The sequence below is a fragment of the Chlorocebus sabaeus genome, unplaced genomic scaffold (genome assembly GCF_047675955.1).
Source record: "Chlorocebus sabaeus isolate Y175 unplaced genomic scaffold, mChlSab1.0.hap1 unalloc_scaffold_152, whole genome shotgun sequence".
In the NCBI taxonomy this organism is placed as follows: Eukaryota; Metazoa; Chordata; class Mammalia; order Primates; family Cercopithecidae; genus Chlorocebus; species Chlorocebus sabaeus.
The window spans coordinates 508,983-535,779 of NW_027327324.1; the positions used below are offsets into that span (position 1 = coordinate 508,983).

At 51.4% G+C, this 26,797-nt stretch overlaps 1 protein-coding gene and 2 long non-coding RNA genes across 5 annotated transcripts; 2 read left to right on the top strand and 1 right to left on the bottom strand.

Annotated features, from left to right (window-relative positions):
* Positions 1-1,288: 1,288 nt before the first annotated feature.
* Positions 1,289-16,236, top strand: LOC140711099 (uncharacterized). Its single transcript, XR_012092240.1, has 2 exons — positions 1,289-1,380; positions 16,109-16,236. It is a non-coding gene; the product is annotated as an uncharacterized lncRNA (long non-coding RNA).
* LOC140711094 (uncharacterized) lies at positions 1,388-4,155 on the top strand. The gene is made up of 3 exons (XM_073014020.1): positions 1,388-2,116; positions 2,869-3,148; positions 3,268-4,155. The coding sequence occupies exons 1-3, from the start codon at positions 2,005-2,007 to the stop codon at positions 3,746-3,748; spliced, it is 873 nt and encodes a 290-aa protein (XP_072870121.1). The 5' UTR covers positions 1,388-2,004; the 3' UTR covers positions 3,749-4,155.
* Positions 13,531-22,661, bottom strand: LOC140711097 (uncharacterized). Of its 3 annotated transcripts, XR_012092234.1 has the most exons (4): positions 22,451-22,661; positions 19,769-20,653; positions 17,217-19,241; positions 13,531-15,899 (listed from the first exon to the last, which is right to left on the bottom strand). It is a non-coding gene; the product is annotated as an uncharacterized lncRNA (long non-coding RNA). The 3 variants fall into 3 exon arrangements; XR_012092235.1 differs by lacking the exon at positions 13,531-15,899 and having other exon boundaries at positions 16,822-17,505; positions 22,451-22,577; XR_012092233.1 differs by lacking the exon at positions 13,531-15,899 and having other exon boundaries at positions 16,822-19,241; positions 22,451-22,577.
* Positions 22,662-26,797: the final 4,136 nt, after the last annotated feature.

The window sequence follows — 26,797 nt, forward strand, 5'->3', positions numbered from 1 at the left end:
CCTCAGCCATGGTCCTAAGACACGGATCAGAGCCCCCTGGACACACAGACACAGGAACTGCAGGAAGGGGAAACGGATGCCCTGAACCAGTGGCGGGACCCAGGGTTTCAGCCCTCCAGGGCCACTGGGACCAGTCACTGCACAGGTGGACACACGATGCTTTAACCCGCGCTGGGGGAAGGAGCCCACACTCTCAGGGTGGAGACCGCAGCTTGATCGGGCCGGCCTCCCTGCTGGGCACAGCCTGAGCTGCCCCAACCTGTACCGAGGTGCCCCAACGTTGGGGTGCTCAGAGCCACTCAGCTGAGATCGTGGTGCTTTCTGTAACCACCCTCGTTTCTTTATGGTATAGATCTGGACTCCATCATTTGCAATGTGTGGGGTTCTAGGAAAAGGCTGGCCAGCCAGGGAAGTGTCCTGGGCTCTGTCCCAGTGATGACGAACTTGGCTGCCCACAAGGGCAGCCTGTTCACCACAGTGACCCCCGGGGACCACGCCTGCACCCACCTTGCTGAAGATAATTCACTTCTCATCCGTGAAAGAATAAAGCTAGACTAACTCAATTTCACACTCACTTCCAACTTTAACAACTTGTGTTAGGAAATCAAAGACAAGGACTCTGACCATGTCACAAACCCAGGAAGCAAAACCCGAGACTAACGGAATGATGCCACCTTCGCAGTTCCGAGCTCTACTAGTTGTTTTTCTTTTCTGGTCTGTTTTTCTCTTTTGGTTTAAATTGTCTCTGTTTCTCCCTCTCTGTGTCTCTCTCCTGGTTGCTCTGTCTCTCTGTGTCTCTTTTTAAGACTCTGTGTGTCTCTGTTTCTCTCTTCCCCTCATCTTTCTCTATCTTTCTATGTCTCTCTGTGTCTCTGCTTCTCTGACTTTTTCTGTCTCTCTCTCTGTCTCTCTCACTCTCCCTCTCTTTCCCTCTCTCTCTCTGTGTGTTTGTTTGTGTGTGTGTGTGTGTGTGTGTGTGTGTGTGTCTCACTCTCTTGGTTTCTCACTCTCACTCTCCATCTCGCAGCTCTCTTTGGTTTCACTATGCAAGCTGACTCTCCCCACCTTATAATACAGTGGGATTAGCAGGAACCGAGTGGACGCCACAGCCCCCGTGGGCCCGGGAAATCGCAGCTTCGTCATAGCTAAGCCCGCCGCGCTCAGTTTTTCCCACCACCTGGAGGATCTACTCTCCGTTCGTCCTTCCCGACCTCAGACTACAGAGAATACCTGGGGGCGAAGGTCGAGGAAGCCGCGCCCGGAGGCTCCCAGCGCAGCCCCAGGAGGAATCCTGCCGGCAACTAGAAGCTGTGCGCGCAGCGGGGCTCTGCGCCAACAACCGCCGGAGCGGCCGGGCCTGCTGCGAACTTCCGCATCCAGGTGGGGTCTCCACGCCCCAATTCCACCCCGCCCCGCCATCGGCGCTCCCCGCAAGTGCAGGGCTTCCCCCCGCCCAGACGTTCGCGCCCACTCAAGGTCTCCCTCACCCGGCCCGGGAGATGCTCCCCGCGTTCTATCCCGCCCCACCCTGGCGCGCCCCCCAAACGATGTGACCCCCGCCCCCCTGTGGTCTCCCCTCCCCCGGACGCTTCCCCTGCCCCCACCTGTGGCACTCCGGGCATCTCTGAAGTCCCCAACCAGAGCCTTCCAGCCCACCCGCGAGTCTCGAGCACCAGAGACGCGGCCCCACCCGCAGGGACCCCGCCTACCTGTGGCGCTATCCCCACGTCTGCGGCCCACCTCACCGCTAGCACGGCCCCCACCTACGACGACCCCGGCGTAGGTGCTCCTGCCCACTCCCGCACCCCGCCCGCACCTGCCCCTTTCCCTGCACCTAGCCACGCCCCCGCTCCCGCAGCCCCTCCCGTGCGCTCGGGCCCCGCCCGTCACCGCCCATTGGCCCTGGGGCGGGGCGGGGCAGCAGTTCCGACTCCCGCGGGCGCGGGCAGGGTCCACATTGCCTACTGCGCACCGGGACTAGCGGCTCCTCTCGACCTCCTCGCCATGGACACTGACGACTCCCAGGCCCCTAAGGGCTCCTTGCGGAAGTTCCTGGAGCACCTCTCCGGGGCCGGCAAGGCAGTCGGCGTGCTGACCAGAGGCGAGGATGCTCAAGGTGCGCACCTCCCTCCCGGCGGCGAGGGAGGGGCGGACGGAGCCGAGGAGAACAAGGCGAAGGGGATTTGGGGGATGGGGCAGAAGAGGGGGGAAGCGACGGGAGGACGCGGGGAAAGGTGGAGGAGCGATGGGAAGAACCAGGGAGAAGAGCGGGGAAGCGATGGGGAGAACTGGGGAGAAGCCCGTGCCCGGCAGCGGCAGGGGTACCTGCGGGGCGGCATGAGCCAGCAAGGCAGCCCCCGGGTCCTTGCCGGGTGGGGCGGAGGAGGAAGGGACATGGCGGTAGGAACCTCCATCCGGAAGATAGTGAGCTTTCCACCCCCTCCGGTTTATGTTTTAAATTGAGCCTGACAGAGGGGGTCGCCTGGAGGACCCTCGGGAGTCGTTCTGCCTCTGAGCTGTAGGACCCGGCCGGGCTTCCCCTCCGAAGCGTGGGTACAGCGCGATCACTTCCTAAGTGGCCCCCCGCCCTTCAACTCCGCCCCACGCCGCCCCCCAGCATGTCGAGGAAGAAATGGCCGGGTCCCCGCGCGCCTCCTGTCGCCTCGTGCCCCGCGCGGCGTGGGCGGGGTCCTGGCTGCTGCAATGCGGGACGCGGAGGGAGTGCTCTGGGTTCCCGCCTGGCGTCTCCGAGGCGGTCCGGCAGCCCCTCGCGTTTCCGCTGGGAGATTTTAAAAATGGGTTTCCTGCGCTCGCATGTGCTGTTGCCTTTCGGCTCGTGAGAAAACCGAAAACTAAAATGGGTCCCAGGCCCTCCCCGCAGACCTCCGCGGACGAGAAGGACCAGGAAGCGGGGACTCCGGGACGTCAGCGGCGCCGCGGCGCGGGTTCTGGGTTTCCCCTGCCCTGCAATGTGGAAGCGGCTCTCCAGGAGGGACCCGAGTCTGGGTCCACGACGCGGGCGCGCCAGGAGGACATTTAACATTGAAGGGCCGGAGGTGGTGGAGACTGCGCGCCCCAGGCCCCGGGTGCACGTGAGGGCGCCGGTGACCGGACGGTGGAGCGCCCCAGGCCGCGCAGCCCCTGGCGGGTAGATCGGCGCTTCCCAGGCGAACGCCACCTGGGAGCCTTAGTGATAGCGCGGGCTGGAGACGCGACGCGCCCGGGGCTGGGTTTTGATTTTTATTTTCCCGGTTCCTCCTGCCGCAGATGCGTGGAAAGGCGCGGATGGCGGATTTCCTCCCGTTTCGGGACCGCGCACTGCACAAGGATGGAGCGGGAATGGGCCCCCGCCCTCGGTCCCGGTGACCTTCCCTTCGCCCTTGAGCGCTCGGGGCGGCACGGGTGCTGCATGTTGGGGCGCTGTCAGCGCCGCCCCGCCCGCCGCGAGCGCCTACGTGATGCCCGGCCCGTCGTCTCCATGCGCCCTGGCCCTGACATCCGTACGCCGCGCGCTCCCCGAGCCAGCAGCGCAGCCTCCCTAGGCCCAGCGCCCCCCTCCCCGCGGGACACCCCGGTGGCAGCGCCAGGCCCCGCCCGGCAGCCCGCCCCCCAGCGCCCGGGGAAGTGCTCTGGCGTTAGCGTTCTAGTTAAAGGACCCCAGCATCAGCGTTCCTCCTGCAGGGTTGGGTTCTCAGAGAAAGAAAAGGTGATGCAGCAGAGGATGGGATTGGAGAAATTAGGAGAGTGAAGTGGAAGTAGCCTAGCCAGCGTGACTTAAACCGGCCGGGAGATGTGCGAGTACGAATGGAGCCGCCTTGGGGTCCTAATAGGACCCAGAGTGGCTTCTCAGTCAAAGGCCTTCAAAAGCAGAGGGAGCACCTGGAGTGACCTTACCTGGGCCGCGAAAGACAAGAAACCTTCGGCACGGGAAGAGGAACTGACCTCTGGAAGCCACCAGGGCAGGTGGAAGGTCAGGGTTTCAAGGTGATTTTGGAATTTAAGTGCTGTGGGTCCTGCACAGTGGCTCATGCTTGTCATGCGAGTGCTTTCGGAGGCTGAGGCAGGAGGGTCACTTGAGCCCAGGAGTTCCAGAGCAGCCTGGACCACATAATGAGACTCTGTGTCTACAAAAAATAAAAAAGAAAGAAAAACACATTAAGATGCTGTATGTATTGGAAAGTATTTATGGGTCATTCTTTTGAGCTCCATGTCCAAAAGCTTGCTAAAATGCTTGGGAGTTTGTGTACAGGTACGTGAAATTAGGATACATTGGCAGAATCTCCGTGTTCTCTGTTGCCCTGGTTTTGCCACCTGGGAGGAGTTACACATATTGGAGGTTAGTAAGTCCACGCCTCTTCTCTTCTGGGGAAAAAGGTACTTTGGAAACCAGTATTATGTGGGAACGTGGCTTGGTTGGTACAGCCTCGGGTTAATGGGAGACAGCTGCTCTCAGCTCTGCAGATGGCATCAAATACGGTGGCCTTGAGCCCACGTGGGTCACACCTGGGCTGTCCCTGGGAAAGCCCGCCATGGCGGGTCGCCTGGGCTTTCTTTCCCTGGCAGAGCCGAAGTCACAATTTTTTTGTAAACTCTGTAAAGAGCTTTACCCTTCCGAGGTATGATCTTGAACCTGTTGGAGCATTTGGACCCATTTCTTTTAAGGAAGTTCACCTCCAGATGTGCTTAGAGGGCCTGGTCTTAGCTGCCACAGATTTACAAATCCTTTAAGTAAGTTATTCCTCGAGAATTTATCTGTTGTGCCCCCATTCTTTTTGCCATTTTATTCTGATTCTATATTAGTACTTGATTTTCCCTGACATAGAAGACTATTGCCTGTAGCTGGAGGTCAGAGAACACATTCACATTCAAGTATCAATTTCAGGGGAATTATCTGTCAGATGTGAAATTATGGTACAATTCAATATATTAAAATGACCATAGCTACCATTTGTTGAAAATATTTTGTATACTAGGAGCTTTACAATTCTTATCTCCAAGCCTAGATACATGGTCCCAAGAGAGGCATGCCCTCATTTTGGAAGTGGGGAGAAAGACTCACAAAGAAAAATAACTTAGGTAAGGGAGTGAGGTGCATACGCGATTGTGGTAGGAGCAAAACAGATCCTAATTCCAAATATTGTACTCTCCCTTAGACCACGAAGAGTACTTATGTCTGGCTCTGTCACCCAGGCTGGAGTGTAGTGGTGCCGTTACAGCTCACTGCAGCCTCAAACTCCTGGGCTCAAGTGATCCTCCTGCCTCAGCCTTCTGAGTAGCAGGGAAGACAGGAATGCAGCATCATGACCGGCTAATTGTTATTATTATTTGTAGAGACAGGATCTCACTATGCTGCTGAGACTGGTCTTGAACTCCTGGCCTCCTCTAGTGAGCCTCCTGCCTTGGCCTCCCAAAGAGCTAGAATTACAGACCTGAGCCGTCATGTCAGGCCTCCACCATGCTTTTCAGGGGCCTTTCTTGGTGAAGCTCCTTATTCTAGTTAATGCTCAAAAGTGAGCAAAACCCAACTTGCTCAAAATTACGCAGATATTCTTTGGGTGGTTTTGTAAGGGGAACAGAAAATAACTTTTTATAGCGATAGGAGTCAAGGTGGCAAAAATGATATTAAGGCTTAATACCAACGCGATGGGCTGCTTTTCTCCTCCCAGTAGAGTTCATATTATTTAATTATAATATAAAATTGAAAATATCTTTCCTGTATTCCTGACTCCCCAGGCCTTGAATGAAGAAAGTATTTCTCAGGCTGGGTTTTTTGTTTTTGTTTTTGTTTTTGTTTTTTCCTTCTTCTTTGGGTATCTTCTGTCTCAGGCTCTGGGTTTTTGTTTTTTATTTTTTTTTTTCCCTGCTTCTTTGGGTATCTTCTGTTGTCCCAAGACATATCTGGAAACTTAAATTGATTTTCACCCAACTTAAAATAAGCTCCACAGCTCTGGATCGCGGACTGACCATGACTAAGTACCCACCGCCACATCACGCTGTGCCACACACCAAGAGTGACTCATTGTCTTCGTCACAGGTTGTGGCTTCTGCAGGGCCTGGTACCTGGTGGAGCTGAGTGTACTGGGAAGTCCAGGGGCATTCTTAGGGTGGGCTGGATGCGAAAGCGGCGTCCTTTTTGCCTGTGGTGACGTGAACATCAATACAGTATTTATAGAAAGTTCACAGAAATGTAGTAAGCTTCAACCTTTCCAATCCTAGTGAGAATAGCTAGCGTTTAGTGACTCTGTTATGTGGCAGGCCCTCAGTGATCCTGGGCACTGACTTATCCCCACTTTACACATGAGCAAGGGATGCCCGAGGTGTACCGGCTTCCCTGAGTTCACAGAGCTCCCTGGTGTGGCCAGGCCCTGTGGCTGCTGCAGGGATGTTCAGGGCTGCGTGTAGCTGTGTCTTCACTGGTGTCCATCCTGCGCCCAGCACCACGCCTGGCGCTTGACAGGAACGCAAGCGTTTGCTGCCTGCCTCCCGCCTGGAATCTCCACTGAGGAGCAGGAAACCAGGGGTTCTAGCTGTCTTCTTCATTCATGAAGTCCTTTAGAGGAATTCAACCTTCTCTAATCAAAAGTTTCCAATATCCTCAGGTCAATGCGTATAAACTGTTAAGACTTCAAGATTACAACCTAAAAACCGAAGTCAGAAGTGTGAGGTTTCAATTGACTGGACATGCATTAGGTCAATGACACACATATTTATTGGACACCAGGCTTGAGCCCCACATGGGCACCTTTGGTATCTGAAGCAATATTCCTTGGGTGGTTTTGTGAGGGGAACAGAAAATGACTTTTTATAGCGATAGGAGTCAAGATGGCAAAAATGATATTAAGGCTTAATACCAATGTGATGGGCTGCTTTTCTTCCCCCAGTAGAGTTCATATTATTTAATTATAAGATAAAATTGAAAATCTCCGAAGCAATGCTTCAGAGCCCAGTAGGATGGAAGAGGAAACTGAGAACAGTGCCATTTCTCCTCACACAGCTCCGGCGCCCCTCACCATCCTGTGCACACACATTCTTTGATGGGATCTTTTCAGTGTAAAGTGCAGTAATTAATTTTGCAAAACTTACTGGGTCTGGGAGGCAGATGATGAGTGATGGTGTCACCCCGTCACACAGTGGGAGATTTATATGATGGCATCATTTTCTATGAATGCAGACCACCTTGTGTGCCATACTCGGATGACCCTTCGAAGCTAGACATTTTGTCATCTTTCAAAAGAAGCATGTTTTCCCCCTTGGTTACAGAAAACTAAAAGCTTTTGATACAGGACTCCAACCTTTTATCAGGGAGAATCAGGGCTCTTTAAATAAGCTCGACCAGTCGGATGGGCCGTCAGAAGCAATTAAAATTAGAAAGATGAAGATGCGGTAACAACCTGGTCAGGGCAAATGTCAGGATACCAGATTGCATGTTCACAGTTGCGTTTCTGTTAAGAACGTGCGGGTGAATATGGAACAGAGGGCCATGTGTCAGTAGTTGGGTTGCATTTTATGTTTCTTTTCTACAAGCCCTTTCTGGTGTTGTGTTCGTGTTTATTAGAGAGTAGCTGCCCAGAGGCTGCCGTTTCCCTCCCCACTCCTCCGTTCTCTGCATCTTCACCCCCAACTCCCAGTACTTTGGAATTACAGTCATTGTGCTTGTCAGGATGGAAGAGGCAGCCAGACACATGGCAGATCAGAGCACTGAGAGGCAGAGACTTAATAAGTCCCGCCGTGGCCCCACTGTCTCGAGTGCTGAGATAGGGCCTCGGTGTTTTTCTCTGCAGAATGGAGGCATCACTCAGTCTCTATCTTCTCTCCCTGTCTCTTTCTTCACTCCCCCCTTCCCTAACACACATCCACAGTGAAAGTCTTCAGGAGGCAAAAGAGAAAAGGCTGGACTGTGCTGGGCCCCCCCAACCCCGGGGCCCATTTGCTGTCTTCCCAGCTTCCGTGTGCCCAGAGCCGCCTGGGGGAGCCTTTGGAGGTGCAGATCCTGACTGTGTGGGTCTCAGTGAGGCTCCGACTCTCACGGGGAGGCGCCGGTGCTGCGGGTCCCCCTGGGGGCAGTGCCGCGGTTTGCAAATCCTGCAGATCAGCTTCTCCACTTCTCCAGGTTTCTCCAACATCAGATGCTCCCAGGAGTCCGGTGGGATTGTTTTCTGACTTTGACCAGGATTTTGACGGAGAAGATTCATTAATATAGGACCCCTTGTCTTAATGTACATATGTAAATGATCTGATCTGAAGTTTTCTGAATGGAAAATGATTGAAGGAGTGGCATCCAGTAGCCTCGGGGAGTCATTCCGTCATATCTTTTCAGCTGTGTCTTACTACGATTAAGATTTTGTTTGTGTGTGTGGCGGGGCGGGTGGGGGACGTTGAGATGGAGTCTCGCTCTGTTGCCCAGCCTGGAGTGCAGTGGCTTGATCTGGGCTCACTGCAACCTCTGCCTCCCGGGTTCAAGTGATTTTCCTGTCCCAGTCTCCCAAGTAGTTGGGATTATAGACATGTGCCACCATGCCCACCTTTTTTTTTTTTTTTTTGTATCTTTAGTAGAGATGGGGTTTCACCATGTTGGTCAGGTTGGTCTCGAACTCCTGACCTCAAGCGCTCCACCTGCCTCGGCCTCCCAAAGTGCTGGGATAACAGGCTTGAGCCACCACCCCCAGCCTTATTTCTGTGTTTCTGTAATCATTGCGCACATTAACGACCGCCTTCGGTGAGTCAGGGCAGGCTTTAGGCAAAAGAACTAAGCCCTCTCCGCCCCTGCGGCTCTCACTCCTGCGGTGAGGTGCGGGTACAATGTACCTGTAGCCGGACCTGAGAAGAAAAGCTCCTGTCTTATGAAAGGGCCCGGGGAGCCTCTGGTTGGGGCCCTTTGACCTGACCGGAGGGTGAGGGAGGAGTCGGTAGAGGTGGGTGGGCCAGTGGAGGACTTTGGATTCGCCTTGGGGGAACTGGGAAGCAGACTGACTGTCTCCGATAAGGGTGGCTTTGTGGAGAGGAGAGGACAGGAGGGGAGGTCGTGAGTTTAGGGTCTCACAAGGAGCGGCCACAGATGGAAGGTTATGGGGTGGGGCATGTGGCAGGGCAGCCTTGTGCCCACAGACACACCCCGCCGAGGAGACCCAGGGACTCAGCTATGACAGCTGGAAGGCGGAGCATGTGAGCTGCAGCAGACACAGGCAGGTGGGGTAAAAGGAGAGTCTTCGCAGCAGTGCTTAGAATAGCAAAAAGTGGGAAAACCAGCAAAAAACTATCAATAGGAGATTAATGAATCCATTATGGCACCTGGAATGGAAGGAATTTTTGTCAGCGTTTAATAAGGAGCTTTGTGCTGGTCGAAAGTCAGGAGGTGCCCAGTACACTCAAGGGCAGTATTGAAGAGCTGAGTCCAGAGCAGCTCTGCACAGCAGATCCCCCTGGGGCCAGAGGGGCCGTTTGCAAATCCAAGCAGATCCGCTTCTTGAAGGTTTCTCCAACGGGAGCATCTCCCAGGATTGAGGCTTGCATGGGTGGCCTGTGTTATATATGCAATTTTAAATGATCTAGTTGCCACATTAAAGAAAGGCAGGTCCGGAGGGGGGGACGCTGGGTGCCATGACTCACGCCTGTAATCCCAGCACTTTGGGAGCCCAAGGCAGGTGGATCACTTGAGCCCAGGAGTTTGAGGCCAGCCTGGGCAGCATGGCGAGACCCAGTCTCTACAAAAAATACAAAACAATTAGTTGGATGTGGCAGTGCACACCTACAGTCCCAGCCCCGTGGGACATTGAGGTGGGAGGATTGCCTGAGCCCAGGAGTTGGAGGCTTCAGTGAGCTGTGACTGCACCGGTTCACTCCAGCCTGGGCAACAGAGTGAGACCCTATCTATAAATAAATAAATAAATAAATAAATAAATAAATAAAGTGAGACCCTATCTATAAATAAACAAACTATATTTTCTATTCAGCCCACTATTTTGATAACAATCAGTTATTGTGTTATTAATATTTTACACTGTTTTCCATACTTAAGTCTTTGAAACCCAGTGTGTAAAGAATCTTCAAGTACATCTCCATGTGGACGGGACACACGTGGCCAGCGGCTCCTCTGAGGGACAGTGTGGTCACGGCGATGGGTGGCGTGTGCTGCCTGTACATAGAAGGTCCCCGTGTGAGTGTTTCTGCGAAGGCCCTGAGGGATGGGCAGGGGAGGGCCGACACCGTCCCAGCCACACAGAGGACCCTGGAATGCAGCAGGCTGCCAGCGCGCCCCCACCCCAGCCCCTCTGCTGCCTGAGCTCTTTCCCAGATGTCCACTTAGCTAACCTCCCTCACCTTCTTCCCTTTCCTTCTTTCCCCAAACGTCACTCTCAGGCAGGTCTGCAGGCTCTCCGATTGTCAATGGCAGCCCATCTCCATCCTCCACCCTCTTAACACCCCCCACCCCACTTGCTATTTTTCTCCTCAGTGCTTACGGCCATCCACCCCTGGGCATCATGCATTTGTTCACTGTGTTTCTTGCTTTCGGGTCTCTCCTGATTGGAACAAGCTCCGCCAGGACCAGAGGCTTTCCATTTTGTCACCGATGCATCCACATAGCTCCCGGCAGAGATGGCGCTTGGGGCACCTGAGGTGGACAGTGGCTGGTGGTTGAGCCCTACAGATTTATCTCAAGCCCTCCCCTGACCCTACCGGAAGACACGGTGGTCTGCACAGTCCAGATAGTCAGAGAGGCCCCCCGGCTCGATGACTTTGAACCGGCGGGGCTGGGGAGGGGGGAACAGCACCGTCGACAGAATCCCCCCTTGGTATCCCACCTCCCCATGCCTACATAATCCCTGCATTATCAAAGGAGAGACCCCTAGAAGGAGGTTTGGCAGCAGGAGTGAGATCAGCGCAGTGTAACCTCATTTTCTGACAAACCAGTGGGAGGAGTTGGCAAACTGACTTTCTCAAAAAGAATGTATGCATCGAAATTAGCAAGTGAATGATCAGCAGTGTGGGAAAATTCAGGAAAAGCAGTTCAGTGCTGTGAGAGAGGGCGAGGCAGGGAGCTTTATTACTCCAGACAACGGAGGAGGTAAAAGGATAGACCTAGATTATTTCACTAGAGTTCATCTATTCTTTTTTTGTTTTTTTTTTTGAGAGGGAATCTCGCTCTGTTACCCAGGCTGGAGTGCAGTGGCGCAATCTCGGCTCACTGCAACCTCCGCCTCCCGGGTTCAAGCGATTCTCTTGCCTCAGCCGCCCAAGTAGCTAGGACTACAGGCGCATGCCACCACGGCCGGCTCAGTTTTCTTTGTATTTTCAGCAGAGAGGAATTTCACCCTGTTAGCCAGGATGGTCTCAATCTCCTGACCTCGTGATCTGCCTGCCTTGGCCTCCTAAAGCGCTGGGATTACAGGCGTGAGCCATCGTGTCCAGCCTATTCCTTTTTTTAAAAAAAAATACAATTTAGATTTTATCAGAATAGAATCCTAGGAAGCTGAGATTTGTAAACTGGGAAATCCATCTCCTCCAAGTAGCCAGGAAATAAGCCAGGTGACCTAAGTCATTCTTGCTAGGCCCTGGTGTGGGCCGGGGATGACTGACTCAAGGAAGAAGCTGTTAAAAAGTATATCATATGAAGAAAGTGATTTACTAATTGATCAGAGTAATGACCACATATTTCCTATGTAACCACTCCCTCATTATCTCCAACTTTATCTTTGGTTCTCATGACAAGATTATCACTTCCCAGAAAACTGGGTTTTTTTGCAAATTACCAGGAGGTGTTTTTCCAAATGGTAAGGTTCTTCTTTGGTGGGAAGATGTTTTCTCCTGGAAATCCTTAGGAAAGTTATTTGATTCTTGGGTTGGGCTCCCAAAACCAAAACAAAACAAGATGGATTATCCCCAGGATACCTGAGCTATAAGGACAATCTGTAGCTTGAGCGTGGAGTGAAAGACACTGAAACTGCCCTTTGTCCCAAATGGCTGTGTGCCGGGGCCCTAGAACAGCCCTAAGGAGGTGGTGAAACAGGTGACATTTACCTGTGAGGCTGAAAGCCCTCATTGCCAGGCTGTGAAAGTCCGCACTGCAGGTGTGCACGTCTTTATCCCTGTCCTGTGGGTGACAGAGCCTGCCAGTGAATGCTGGTGCATTTCCTTCTTGCTTTTCATCCACCCGTGTTCTCCTCCCTCCTAACCCCTCACTGAATGTTCCTGGGGCTTCATCAGGTTTCACCCTGCAGGGCCCAGCAGGAGGCAGCTGATTTGCAGTCCTCACCATTCAGAAGTTCAGAGGGAGGGCTTAGAACCAAACAGGCTCCACCCCCAGGCAATTAAATGAGCATCTGGCCTCAGCAGGCATTATTTTCCTTCAAGTTCCCATTGGTGACTCTAAGGCACAGGTATCGTAATAGAGGAAATCAGGAAGTCTTGAAAGTTAAAAGGAAATAAAACTAGGGTTTACCCTGTAGCTTCACCACTTCACTAAGGTCGTTACCTTCCAGTAATCAGTTTATCCCCCTCAGAGCCTCAGCTTTCTCATACCTCCAGGGAGGTGTCAGGAGCTCTGCGGGCTTCCTGTGAGAATCATCCGGGCCTGGGCTCTAGCTGTGGGTGTGCAGTCAGCAAGGGACACCCTACTAGGTCCCACCAAGTGCTGCCAGCCCCTGAGCTCAAGGAGGACACGTGAAGAAAAGCCCTTTGCAATGTAGGGCTCCATCCCACCAACGTGCAAGTGAATAGAAGTCCTTTCAAGACCTAGTATTGTGTATTTTTAAAAGTGTAGTGCCCCGTCACCTGGAAATTGCTAGAAATGCACGTTCCCAGGCTCCCTCTCCACCTGTGAAACCCTGGGGGTGGCCCAGCTACCTGGGGTGCCGTGGCCGCTGATGGTGCTCCTGCTGTGGGGCGGTGTCACTGTTCTTTCCAGGTGGGTACAGGTGGACCCAGGGGTGGGGGGTGGGGAGAATCCCGCAGGGACTTCAGGGACTGAGTTTAGTGCTGGGGTGTGTTTCTACTCTGCACAGGAGTCTCCTGGGGTCACCTTGTGTATCATGTCCAGCTTTTTTTTTTTTTTTTTTTTTTTGAGACAGTGTCTCGCTCTGTCGTCCAGGCTGGAGTGCGATGGCGCCATCTCCACTCACTGCAAGCTCCTCCTCCCGGGTTCACAGCATTCTCCTGCCTCAGCCTCCTGAGTCGCTGGGACTACAGGCGCCTGCCACCACACCCAGCTAATTTTTGTACTTTTAGTAGAGATAGGGTTTCACCACGTTGGTTAGGCTGGTCTTGAACTCCTGACCTCAGGTGATCTCCCCGCCTCGGCCTCCCAAAGTGCTAGAATTACAGGTTTGAGCTACCATGCCCAGTGGGCTAATTTTTAAGTTTTAGAGATGGGTTCTCACGGTTACTCTTGCTGGTCTCAAACTCCTGGCCTCAAGCAATTCTCCCATCTTAGCCTCCCAAAGTGCTTGAATTTGCAGGCATGAGCCAACACACCTAGCCAGAAATTGATCTTTCATTTTAAACTTCATCTAGAGATGTGACAAAAACCAAACGAAGTATTTGTTAAAATACTTTATAACCCTAGGTACAGTAATAGAGTAATCCAACTGACAATTTCACAAAAGTCAATTTTTGGCAACAAGTTCAAGGTTATACATGTTAATAAAGATAACACATTTATTCAACCAGAAGAAAAAGGTTACAATGACAGAATTTATCTTTTTCTTTACTATGTTGTCTGAGCTATGGTTAAGGTTTGGGGAACTAGTATCTTAAAGAACCTTCAGAAATTTCTCATTCTAGAATTTAGAAACAAATTTTACACTCTCGGGGTTGAGAGAATCCAGGAGCAATCACCACCCCTAGTGTCCCGATGCTACTCTCCAAAGGCCCTTCCCCACTAGCCACAGAAATCAGAGCTCCCTGGGAAACAGACAGTTGAGCCTCTGGAGGAGGAAGGCCTGGCTGTGCCTGCGTTAGGGAGGTGGGGATGGGGGCATACAAACCAAAGAAGTGAGACCAAAATGGGCCAACAGCTGTGGCAAATGTCGGCATAAAAATAAATAAATTCCATCTGATCACATGGTCTCAAATATATACATATACAGAAATATTTGTGAGGTCACAGTGGTACTAAAAAACAAAACAAAGACGACTGGGGGGAAAAAAAGAAGAAAAGAAAGAACTCTTTTCTCCATGTTGGGCGCAGTGGCTCACACCTGTAATCCCAGCACTTTGGGAGGTCAAGGTGGGCAGACTGTTTGAACTCAGGAGATCGAGACCAGCCTGGGCACCACGGCGAGACTCTGTCTCTACAAAAAAACATAAGCACTAGCTGGGCATGGGGGTGCACATCTGTAGTCCCAGCTACTCAGGTGGCTGAGGTGGCCCAGGAGGCTGAGGCTGCAGTAAGCTAAGACCATGCTATTGTAGTCCAGCCTGGGGGACAGAACCAGACCCTGTCTTTAAAAAAAAAAAAGACAGCTTCTTCTGTCAACATTAGAGGTAGTTCCTGCACCACCCCTCCTCCTCAAACTGGACTTCCCAGGGAGAGCAGCCGTCCCTGCCTTTTCCACAGAACCATATTTCAAGATAACCCAAGAGCCCCAGCTGATGTGGAACTCTTCTTTGAAGAAGTCCAGCAAACGAATGAAGAATTACAGAATTTGAAAACTTCACAAACTCTAATAAATGATTCAGGCAATAATCCTCAATGAATATGAAAACCATTAATAGGTTGATGAGGAATTATCACAGGACACCAGAAACTCAAGTGCACCAGATGGTCTGTGGCTGAAGGGAGAAAGCAGATCTTCACAAGACAGTGGCCGACTCTCAGCATGCACCCTGCTGGTGTGAGACCCCCCGGTGGAGGCAAGCAGGCCTCACACGATGGTAGGATGTGGCCATCAATGCAGAACTCCCCACGAGGGACTCTGCTTAAAAAGGCGCAGCCTGACTCAAACTAAGGCTTTGGATCTAAGTTCCAGTTCTCAGGAAACACAGGAACATGGCACCCAACACCACACAGGAGCAGCCAGGACACCTGGAAAGTGAGAGCGCCTGGAGGAAACCCGGCCTGCACACTCCTCTGCCGTCCCCGAGAGGGTGCCCAGGAGAGACCCGGGCTGACCAGGTGTGATCTGTGGGACCCTGTGCAGCAAACACTTTGGGGCCAACTAGAAAATGTGAATATGGAATAAGAAATAGGCAGTTTTATGAAAGTATGTTTTATTCTATTAAAACTGAAAATGGCATTAGCTCATGTAAGAAAAAATCATGTTTTCAGGTCACAAATTCAAATATTTAGTGGTAAATGATGACATTTATAATTTACTTCCAAAAACTTCACAAGGAAAAGGATATCTATTATGTGATAAGTGTTTAGGGGCTCATTATCCTAGTCTACTTTTCTGTATACTTGAAAGTTTTCATAATTGTTTTTATATAAACTAACCTTGCAAATATGTTTTTACATTAGCATTTATATGTAAATTATTAGTGTTTTATAGGATACGTATAACTATATTATTACTATAATGACCTTATACTAGTGACATAAGAAACAAGCGATAGATCAGAAAGTGAGGATGTGATGAAGGTTCTGTGACTGCATCCACTATCGGAAGAGCACTTCTCCATGCCAAGGAGAGGCTCGAAGCTAAGCATTGCTAAATGTGAGAGACGCCATGTCATGAAATTGGAAGAACACAAACAAGTTAACTTTCCACAATCCACCATCAAACTTTTCCAACAAAATATTACCTAGCATTGCTTGGGTGATAGTGAGTGGTATGAAATTGCTTAAGCTGCTCCCACATAAGCTCCGGGATGCACAGTGGGTCACCCCTGGAGACCACTGAGTACGTGTGGTCGGGAAGAAGTCTATTTTGAAGGTGCTGGGGGAATATCCTCTCATTGTCTGTCTTGAAATGTGAAATAAATAAGAATATATACATTTAAAATAATACACACATACCACATTACTTACAATATAGCCAATTGATCACATTCTGGTGCATATGCCTGTAATACTTTGCAAATAAAACTGTTCTAATGGTAACAACAACAAAAAAAAGACACCCCTGCAGGCATTGTTTAACACCGTATTCAATCACTCATCACCCATGCACAGGACCCAAGGATTGAGAACAATGGACTTTTTGATGTGTGTTGCAAATTGGAGGGATCACCAGGTCTGCCCACCAGCCAGGAGGGAAGTGGGGAGAAGCTCTCACCCTAACTTGAGTTTTAAGAAGGCTCCTTGGAAGAAAAGACCACCAAATTGAGAATGAAAGGTAAGAAATAGTTCACCAGCTGAGGGGGGCTACGGGAGTCAGAGAGCAGGCCACCCACGAGCCCCAGGGACACCAGCACAGGCAGGTTGTCAAAGTCACAAGGGGACATGAAGACACGGGCCCAGGACAGCAGCTCTTAATCCAGAATGGTCTCAAGGCTCCTTTACACTCTGAAAAATTAACCCATTTATGCCTGAGGTTGCAATTTTTTTTGTAAAAATTCAGACCTTGGCAATGACCTTGAGCTGTAGGATACAAATAACTCCCACAAGCTTAGGATTCCAATAATGGAACACGAGGCATAAAAGGGTTTTAATGAGGACCCAAGCAGCTTTTGATTATGTGGGCTTTTTTGCCTGTGTAGGTGCCTGTGTGTGTTTATATAATTTTTCTATATTCTAAATTAAAGCTGAGACATTTACAAACTACTTATGCATTAAGGTAAGCCATCATTACATGATAATATAAATATGTTTGAAAAATATTTCTCATAACAAAGTAAAAAACTGACTACTTAGAGTGATGCTGTGTTGCCTTTTTTGCAAACCTCTGTAGTGTCTGGGTCAGAGGTGAAGCTGGACTCCCCCATCTGCTCTGTATGCAGCTTGGTGCGTGTCACACACCTCGCCACGCAGCCTCTAGAAAGTACACCATGTACTTGGGCAAGAATGAGTGAAAAAGACAATGTGTTGATAGTGGTATGAAAAGAGCTTTTCTCTCGCTGCAGATCATACACGGGGGTCGTCAGACATGGTCTGAGACAGCATCCTGGCCCCGCTAATCCCCTGGCTTCTGCTCACAGCACTGACCTAGCTAATCCAAGAACATGTCACCTATAATGAGAATATTATATAAAAATCAACCACCTTCCAGATGTGTCTGTATCATGGTTCTGTACATGGGTAAGGTAAGCTGAACACAACATTAAAAAGAAAGAAAACTTACAAACCCTCCCTTCATCTCACTAAAGACGACTCCTTTAAAGACCAAGGGTGTCTGGGGTCGCTAGGATTCTCGTGTTCCAGCCGCCATCCTTCCTGCCTGAGGACAAATAATTATAAGCTGACAGTGACTCAAATACTAAAGTCTGCATCAACTAGTTAATCACTCATGACATACCAGAAATCCAGCTCGTGTAAACATGGGAAAAAGGTGGCGTCCAAATACACCGAGAGGAGATTCTGAAGGTCCTTGGGATTTTGTGTGGAAAATGGATACAGAGTATAATCACTAGCTGGGTACAAATGAAAAGTGAAATTGTAAAATATAACAGATTTCTACTAAAATTATTGAGTCTCAAGCCTCATTTCCCCTTTGTCCTAGGACAGTAAGTTGTAGCTATTCTTGAGATGGGGCAGTGGCTCCATATTCTGGCCCCCGACCTTACTTTAGGTAAGCCTCCTGGTAAGTGTCCATACTTTTCGGTATGAAAGAAACTGTCTTCTCTTTCAGTCATGCCAGCCGGCCCTCTCCCTCAATCACATACCACGTCCCTGTGATCACAACACTTGCCACCCACTCCGTCCGGGTGCCATGAGTCACCTGGCCAAGCACACACAGCAAGTCGCTGGCAGAGGTGAGACCTCGGGTCTCCTCAGCCCAATCTAGGGAGCCTGCCATCCAACCACCATGCATAAGTGGCCCACTACGACCTGCATCATCTACCGCTGTTAAATTACTCGTTTCCAAGCTTACCGTACTTTGTAACAGATGATCAATGCATTTAAAATCAGCAGATACAGTGAGATGTCTGCTTTCTAACAATATATAGCTTTAATAATAATAGCGCTCATGGTAGCTATTTCTCAAACAAGAAACATGACTTATCGTAAGTTTCTATGGCTGGACACAGTGGCTCACACCTTTAATCCCAGCACTTTGGAAAACCAAGGTGATATGGTTTGGCTGCGTCCCCACCCAAATCTCATCTTGAATTGTAGTTCCCATAATCCCCACATGTTGTGGGAGGGACCTGGTAGGAGGTGATTGAATCATGAGAGCGGTTCCCCCCATATTATTCTCGTGACAGTGAGTACGCTCTCACGAGATCTGACAGTTTTATAAGGGGCTTTCCCCTTCACTTGTCATTCTCTTCCCTGCCACCCTGTGAAGAGGTGCCTTCCACCACGATTGTAAGTTTCCTGAGGCCTCCCCAGCCATGCAGAACTGTGAGTCAATTAAACCTCTTTACTCTTTAGGTCATTCTTTATAAATTACCCAGTCTTGGGTATTTCTTCATAGCAGTGTGAGATTAGACTAATACACAAGACAAGGGGATTACTTGAACCCAGGAGTTTGAGACCAGCCTAGACAACAAAGCAAGTTTCCACCTACACACACACACACACACACACACACACACAATGAGCCAGGCGTGGGGGCACCTTGTCCCAGTTACTTGGGAGACTGAGGTGAGAGGATCGCTTGAGCCCAGAAGTTTGAGGCTGCAGTGAGCCCAGATCATCCCACTGCACTCCAGCCTGGGTGACATGGTGAGTCCCAGTCTCAAAAATAAGTACATTTCTATAAAATTTGAAAAATAAAGGAGTGAGTTTATAGTACTGGCTACTATTAAGAAGGGCCTCACCCAGAGTGAGGTGTCTTTGCCCTCACTTTGCAGGATTTCACAAATGCTCTGAGTCTGTTGTCAGGACTCCCATGCCTGGACCTTGCCTGGGACCCCCTAGTCACTGCGCTGGTTCCCTTGCTGGAGCCCTGCCCAGAGGCAGCTGCTTTCTTACACCACCCTCTCCAGGAGCTCTTCCCTTTCCCCCCAGCAGCAGCAGCAGCAGCAGCAGCTCCCACCCTTGTCCTTGGCCCTCCGCATGGCATCCACCATGTGCTTCCAGTCACAGCCGCATCAGTCTTTCTAGACGGTAAGTTGTTTTTTAAATTTGCTACAACATCAAGCATAGCACAGAGCCAACAGCTGGCCAAATATGTGAAGTGTGGTCATTTTTAGTTACTATGCTAAAAAAAAAAAAAAAAAAAAAAGGAAAAGACTTAAGCAAATAACAAAACAAAAATGAATCCATTTTAATATAAACCCAAGTAAGTATAAGTCCACAATTTCTTCTTTATAATTTTGAAACCCAAAAGGCTCAGAAAACTGAAAGATTCTGCAGAAGTTTAGAGCAAACTATTTGATGGCAAAACCTGACTGAACAGATCAGGGCACTGAGTCTTCGTGCTCACACTCAGCGAATCATCAGGTTTGGCTGCAGAAACCTGAGTGTGTCTGATGACAGACCCAGCTGGAAGTGTTACTCTCTCAAATCTGACAAGAATCAGGCTTCGCGGGATTCCAGGAAGGGACCGGGGGTCATTTCTCTCACAAGCTTTGTTCAGCCGAGTAGCCATCATGCAACAGGAGCTGGGCCAGGGCCTTGGGACACGAGGACAAGGCTAGTCTCCACCCTAAAGGGCCCGTACCTATGCCAGAAACCACACCTGCAATGTATGTGGATTTATGAGGAGGTGCCGAGAAGGACCCATACCTGGTTTATGGTGAATCCGTGGATCTTGTCTCCTAGTTGATACTGTAGAGCCCTCTCACAAGCCCGGTTACTGTTCCATCGCCACGCTCTGTGGTGTGCATGTCTAGACTAAAGGTCATCTAAGTTAGATGAGCTGCAGGAAAATTATCTGGCTAACATTATTCAGCCACATAGTGAAAATACTCTTACATGATAAAGATCATTAATTAGATAAAAATTAAATACTGCATCTTCCAAAATCTTGCACATTCCAGAAAACTAATTTCTGGTAAGACCCTTCCCATTTTAATGACCTTTTATCTTACCTAAAGCTTCAGTGTTGGAAACCTTTTCTTTATACATGTTCAAAAATAACTATAATACAATTATGGTTTAAATTCCCCTTAAGAAACTCTTAAACAAAAGGGCTTCTTTTCCTCACAGAATCCTCACAAGCCTTCAAAATATTGGAAGAAATTCACACTACAGTTAAATCCCATTACATGCCTACCGAATTGGTGAAAACTTTTTAAAAAGCCTAATATTACCAGGAGCTCTCACACACTGCTAGTCATACTGCTCTCATACTGCTACGTACACTGCTACCTGTCCCACAGGGAGTACAAAGTGGAACAACTTTGGAAAAACACTTGGCATTCTTTAGAAAGCTAAGCAGGCAGGGCATGGTGGTTCACACCTGTAATCCCAGCACTTTGGGAAGCCGAAGAGTTCCAGACCAGCCTGGCCAATATGGTGAAACCCAGTCTCTACTAAAAATACAAAAATTAGCCAGGCGTGGTGGCAGGTGCCTGTAGTCCCAGATACTTGGGAGGCTGAGGCAGGAGAATCGTTGAAACCGGGAAGCAGAGGTTGCAGTGGGCCGAGATCACGCCACTACACTCCAGCCTGGGCGTCAAAAAAAAAAAAAAAAAAAAAAAATCTGAATACTGGAAATCCGTTCACCTCTTGGTCTACATCCTCCACACCTTACACTGCTGCACCAGCACTCACAGACAAGATTGTCAGCACAAACTCTGATAGTCCCAAACTCAACTCACCTGGAGGTGTAACGACAGCGAATGGATAAACTGCAGACTAATCATTCAATTAAAAAAAAAAACTAACCAACAAAAGTGCCTACAACTGCATATAACAAAGATGAAGGTCACATAATGTTAAACAAAAGATACACACGATACAGTATTATCCTAAACAGGTATTATTCAAACAGGTAACAAGATACTGTCAGAATGCATAGAGATGGTAAAATATTTTTAAAAAGCAAGGACATTTCTGTATGATAGTGCTAATCTAAGCGGGAGGGAGAGGGTTATGAGCAGTTAGGGGAAATCTTCAGCTTGGTCATGCGGACACTTTTTTTTTTTTTTTGAGACAAGAGTCTTGCTCTGTTGCCCAGGCTAGAGTGCAGTGGTGCAATCTCGGCTCACTGCAACCTCCACCTCCTGGGTTCAAGCAATTCTTCTGCCTCAGCCTCCTGAGTGGCTGGGACGACAAGTGCTCACCACCACGCCCAGCTAATTTTTGTATTTTTAGTAGGGACGCGGTTTCACCATGTTGGCCAGGCTGGTCTTAAACTCCTGACTTCAAGTGGTCCGCTCGCCTTGGCCTCTCAACATGCTGCGGTTACCGGCGTGAGCCACCGCGCCCAACCTACTTCTTTTCTAATTATTCTCACCTGGATGAGATGGCTTACGCCTGTAAGCCCAGCAATGTGAGAGGCTGAGGAGGGGGATCACTTGAGCCCAGGAGTTCTAAACCAGCCTGGGCAACAGAGCAAGATCCCGTCTCTTCAAAAAAAAAAAAAAAAAAACACTTTATTTTCTCAAATTGTACTATATGTCTTACGGGCTTTTCTACATTAATATATCCCACCAAAATATTTTAAAGATATATACAGGGGAAAAGAAAACACCTATTCAGTCACTGTCAACATTATGAAGATATGCTGTAGTCAACATTTGCTTACTGATTTAGCAAATTTCAGAATTATGGGACAGAGACGCATTTTAAGAAGTTACTTATGAGCAAGGACATGATAGGAAACCCATGAGCGGTAAGGCCAGGGTCTCCCCCGAACTTTCCAGTAACCTGCTGCCAAACTCACGCCACGGACGCCCCGTGTCTCCCCCGGGCCTGGGCCGGCAGCGCTGAACTGTTACATTAAATACGGGCTCGTGGATTACCATGAGCACTAAACCGCTTCGTCAGTTTTTTCCCCCATAAACTGAGTCGTTAAAAAACCAAAAAAAGTTAAATTCCGGGAGGCTTCAGTTCTCTGAACACAGCCGGACTTTAAGAGTGGGCTGTGGGCTCCTCGGGTCTCTTAAGGACTCGGCCTCCAACAAAAATGAACTAGGAGCAAAGACACCAGCGAGAACCGCAACTGCCGGCCCCATTTACTACCCCCATTAAAGCCCACTCCAAAGGAGGGCCCTGCCAGGAGCGCCACGGGCAGACCCGGCCCCCAGCCCGGGGCATCGCCCCGGGGTCCTCCGGCCTCAGAACCCCGGATGTGGGAGCCCAAGGAAGGCCCCGGCAGGGCCTCGGGGTGCGGGGCGCCCACAGTGCGGGGAGCTGCAAGGCTTGGGCGCAGGGACCCCTACGTCTCCGGCCCGCCCTGGACCTTCCTCTCCCGGGAGCCAGCACGCCGAGCACTTCTAGCCGCCGACCGCAGCGCCTCACCCGCCGCTCAGCCGCCTCAGAGAACTCAACCCCCTCCGCGCGCCACAGCGCCACATGGCGTAAGACCAGCTCGGGGCTGGCGAGGGACCCCACTTAACGCGACGTAGGGCGTGGGGCGGGGCTTGCTGTGACGGCCACCACTCCTATTGGTCAGCGCGAACGGCAACGTCCTCTGCGATAGGCTGTAGATGAAAAGGGCGGGCCTCCACTGCTCTGGGAGGGGCGGGAGGGCGGTGCAGAGGGCGATGGGCGGGAGGAGCGGGGCCGACATGCCGAAGGAGGCGGCAAGGGGAGAAGCGTGCTCACGGGTAAAAGGGGCGCGGCCGGCTTGACGAAAGGGGCGGGGTGGGGCCAGCAGCAGGATGTGGACAGTAGAAGGAGGGGGAAGTGGGCAAGGGAGAAGTGGGACGTGGCGAGAGGCATGTCTATGCAGATGAGTGGGGCCTGGTGAAGGGCGGGGCTGCGCGGGTGAAAAGAGGGGTTCCTGGAGGGCGTAGTGCTATGTTGCGCGGGGCTGTGCAAGTGATGGGAGGCGCTTAGTAAGGGGTGGCTCTTTGCAGGTGAGGAGTGAAGCCTCGTAGGCGGGGATGAGCTGGGCCTTGGGGATGGGGCTTGCAGGCGATGGGGTGGAGCCAGTGGGGCGGGGCTGCAGGCAAGCTGAGCCTTGGGGGCGGGACTTGCAGCGAGAGGAGGGGCCTTGTGGGGGCAGGGCTGGCAGAAGAGGGTGGGGCTTGGTGATGGACCGGGCTGTTGGAGTGAGGGTAGTGGCCTGGTCGGGGGCTGCCGGAAGCTGGGCCAGGTGTACAATGGTAATCCTCTCTGGACTTCGTCATGTGGCTCAGGCTGTGCCTAGCAGGGAGGCCAGCCCGATCGAGCTGCCGTCTGCACCCTGAGAGTGAGGGCTCCTTCCCCCAGCGCGGGTTAAAGTAGGGAGGCCGGTCCCCATCGAGGGTGGGGTCTCCACCCTTCCATCCTGACAGCGAGGGCTCCTTTCCCCAGCGCGGGTTAAAGCACCGTGTGTCCACCTGTGCAGTGGCTGGTCCAAATGTGCCCTGGAGGGCAGAAACCCTGGGTCCTGCCGCTGGTCCGGGGCGTCTGCTTCCCCTTCCTGCAGTTCCTGGGAGGGTCTGTGTGTCCAGGGGGCTCTGATCCCTGCCTCAGGACCACGGGTGAGGGGTCAAGATCGCCCACTTTGGAGCTGGCCGGGATCTTGGTTCTTTGGATCCTCGCTGTGTGGCTCTGGAGCAGTTCTGTCCTCAGGAGAGGGATCCTCACAGCCGCCTCTTGGACCCTAAGGAGAATTAATAGGACGACCCCCGGGTAGCTGCTCGTGGCCCTGTGCGGAGCCAGTCCTGTGTCTCCACCAGTTCCTTCCCTCTGTGCTCCCCCACACTGTCACATCGCCAGCCTTTATTTCCTTTTCCTTGGACCCAGGCAGCGAATGCCCAGCTGGCCTTGGCAGCCCCTTCTCTAATCTATCCTCAAATCACTTCCTGATGGACAGCACTGACCGGCCATTGGCGTGACCAAAACCCCACAAAATAGAACCCAACTTTCCTATTAAGCCGTGCAGAGCTGTCCCAGCCCTACTTCCCACAGGCTGTCCTCATTCACCATGGGATCCGTGGTTCTCACCTGGGGCTGGGGGTGCCCCTGGCATCCAGTGGGGAGTGTCAGGGATGTCCCTCCAGGCCCAGTACAGTCTCCCAGCCGGTGGCCAGCAGACAGCAGCACCCAGCCTGATGTCCCTGTGGCTTCCGGTTCCCCGAGGCCAACTGTGCTTTGCTGCCTCTTCGTCCTGTCAGACGGCTGCCCTCTCTCCACCTTCGCTGGTTAGCAGTGTTCCATCCATTAGAGCTCAAAGCACTGCCTCCCGGCAATGCAGCCCCTTCTCCTGGCCTGCCCTCTGCCTGTGCCCCGCCATCTGCGCCATGTCTTCGCGGGCCCATCAGAGCGAGGCTCCCAAAGAAACGGAGCGGTTCCTGTTTGTGTCTCTGTCCCACCTTCTCTGGACCTGGCACCGTGCCCTTTGCCGACAGAGGTCTTGGGTTGATTGTCAGCAAAGCAGACAATTTGTATGGCTCTAAATGGCTGTGAACATGCTTGATTGGGGTATTTTAAAAATAATTGGATATGTAAACATTTGAGTGTGACACAGGTGGATTTTTGGGCGAATGGTCTTGTTCTTCAGGGAATAAACAGAGGCCCATCCACAAGGACCATTTCTGGCTGATTTATGGAACGCTGTTCTACCTGGTTAATTTTGAATGTTATCTCAGCCTGGGAGGTAGCTCAGCATGTGACGAAGATCACTGGTTTGAATCCTAATCTGCTCCTTAGGAGCTGCACCTTCCATGCCTTCGTTTCTTCCTTGGTTAGGTAGGAAAGGTATGAGCTACCTCAGAGTTGTGAGTGAGGCCTGCATCGAGTGACCGCATTAAAGTGCCAAGAACTGCACCCGGAGGGTTGATATTTAAAGATCTTTAAACATTCCGATGCTGCATTTTAGTACCCGGGTAAAACAGCAAAGTTATGACAGATGCAGATGCAGACCCTCGGTGAGGTGGGGAGCTGATGGCAGGAGGTGGATCACTGACCCTGTAACGAGGGTGTGGTCTGTTCGAGGCTGAACGAAGTGCACATCATTGCATGTACCACGGAGGTCCCTCTCGTGAAGTCCTGGAAGGGTCCATGTGGCTGAGCCGTGTGGTCTGTCCATGACGTCCGGCAGGAGCAGAGCTTTCGGGTGCAGCCTTGCTCTTGTGCGCACAGCCCTCAACGGTCTCAAAAGTCTGAGGCTTAAAGCAGGCTTGGGGTTTCCTTACACCTCCTAGACATCTAATTTGCCTGGCAAACATGTTTTTCTTGGGTGTAAAGGTGAAGGAGTGGGTGATTCTGGTGAAAGTGTACTAATTACTGCACTTCTGGGTCAGTGGCGCTTGGTTGAAGACACTATCTGCCCTGGATGGACATCTCTGGGGTGGTGAGAACCAGTGGCTGGATGTCGTGGGGTTGCCAGGAAGATGCTAGCTTTTTCCTTTTTCCTCAGTAACAACACCCTACTTTGTTTAGGGAAGCAGCACACCCAGCTGAAAATCCAATTCTCTTGCACGGCAGAGCGGCTGGTGACACAGGTCCAGATGCTGGGATGCTGATGGGGGGTCCTGGAGTGGGAGGTGTCAGGAGGCTTTCCCGACCCACAGCAGCCCTGGACTCTTGTCCGGCCTTCTTGCCCGAGGCATGACCCCTGGAGGGAAAGCAGCTTCGGGGGCCCGAGGGCCAGAAGGCAGAGTCCTGGTGTGTGGGGCAGGCCTGGGCCAGGCTCCTCGGAGGATGTCACAGAGCTGCTGCCCATGAGGGGACCACCCACCTCTGAGCCCCATGCAGATTTTCCTCTGTAGCCGAGCGAAATCCTGGTACGGTGAGTGAGGCAGTCAGAGGCACCTTTTGTGGAAGGAGGACAAAGCTGGAGAGAAAGAGGTTTTCCTAAAGGCACAAGGCGCTGATACTGCATTAGGGATAATTCCTAGAAGTGTGGTTGCTGGTGGGTGGAAAACTGTAGCCAGAGAATAAGTGGGAATGGCCCTTGCTGGTATTTAACTGATTTGTTCACGGATGGTCTGAACAGTTCTAGTGAAAATAATATTTTGGACACAGATGTTTTCATCCTGCCTCACAAGCAGCATGACCGTGGGCTCTTCCATCCTTCCTGGGTGACAGTGAGGGTCTCAGGCCCTTCCGACCCTGTGTTAGCATTTCCCCAGGGTGTGTGTCCTGTCCTGAATAGGCTGGAATGCCTCTGGGTATAGCTGAGCCTCTTGAAAAGGGAAGAGTCATGTGACGTGCTCTGGGTGAACAGGAAAATGAGGGAGGACAGGGAGAGGGGCCCGGAGGTGAGGAGGATGGTGAGCAACACTGGGGACAGGGGACAGAGGGTAGCACCAGGGATGGGGGGACGGAGGGTAACTCTGGGAACAGGGCGGAGGGTAACACCGGGGACAGGGGATGGAGGGATGGAGGGTAACACCACTTCTCCAGGCTCCTTTGGGGGATGCTGCCGCCTCTCACACACCAGAGCGAAGTCAACAGGCTTCTGTCCCCAGGAGCCCCAGAGCCTGGCAGCTGGGATTGGCCCAGTATGAACCACCGTTCACTGGCTCTGCACCTTGGGACAGGCTCCCTGGTGTTTCCACCCTGTTTTCCCATCTGGACAGTGGAACCCTGAGTGTCCCCGTCACAGCTGTACCCAGAGCCCTGGACTCCAGCATGTCATAGGCACTCATTAGCGTTTCTTTTGTCGTGGTCTGCAGACGAAGTGGCTCTTTCTTTGTGTGTTCACAGCCCTCC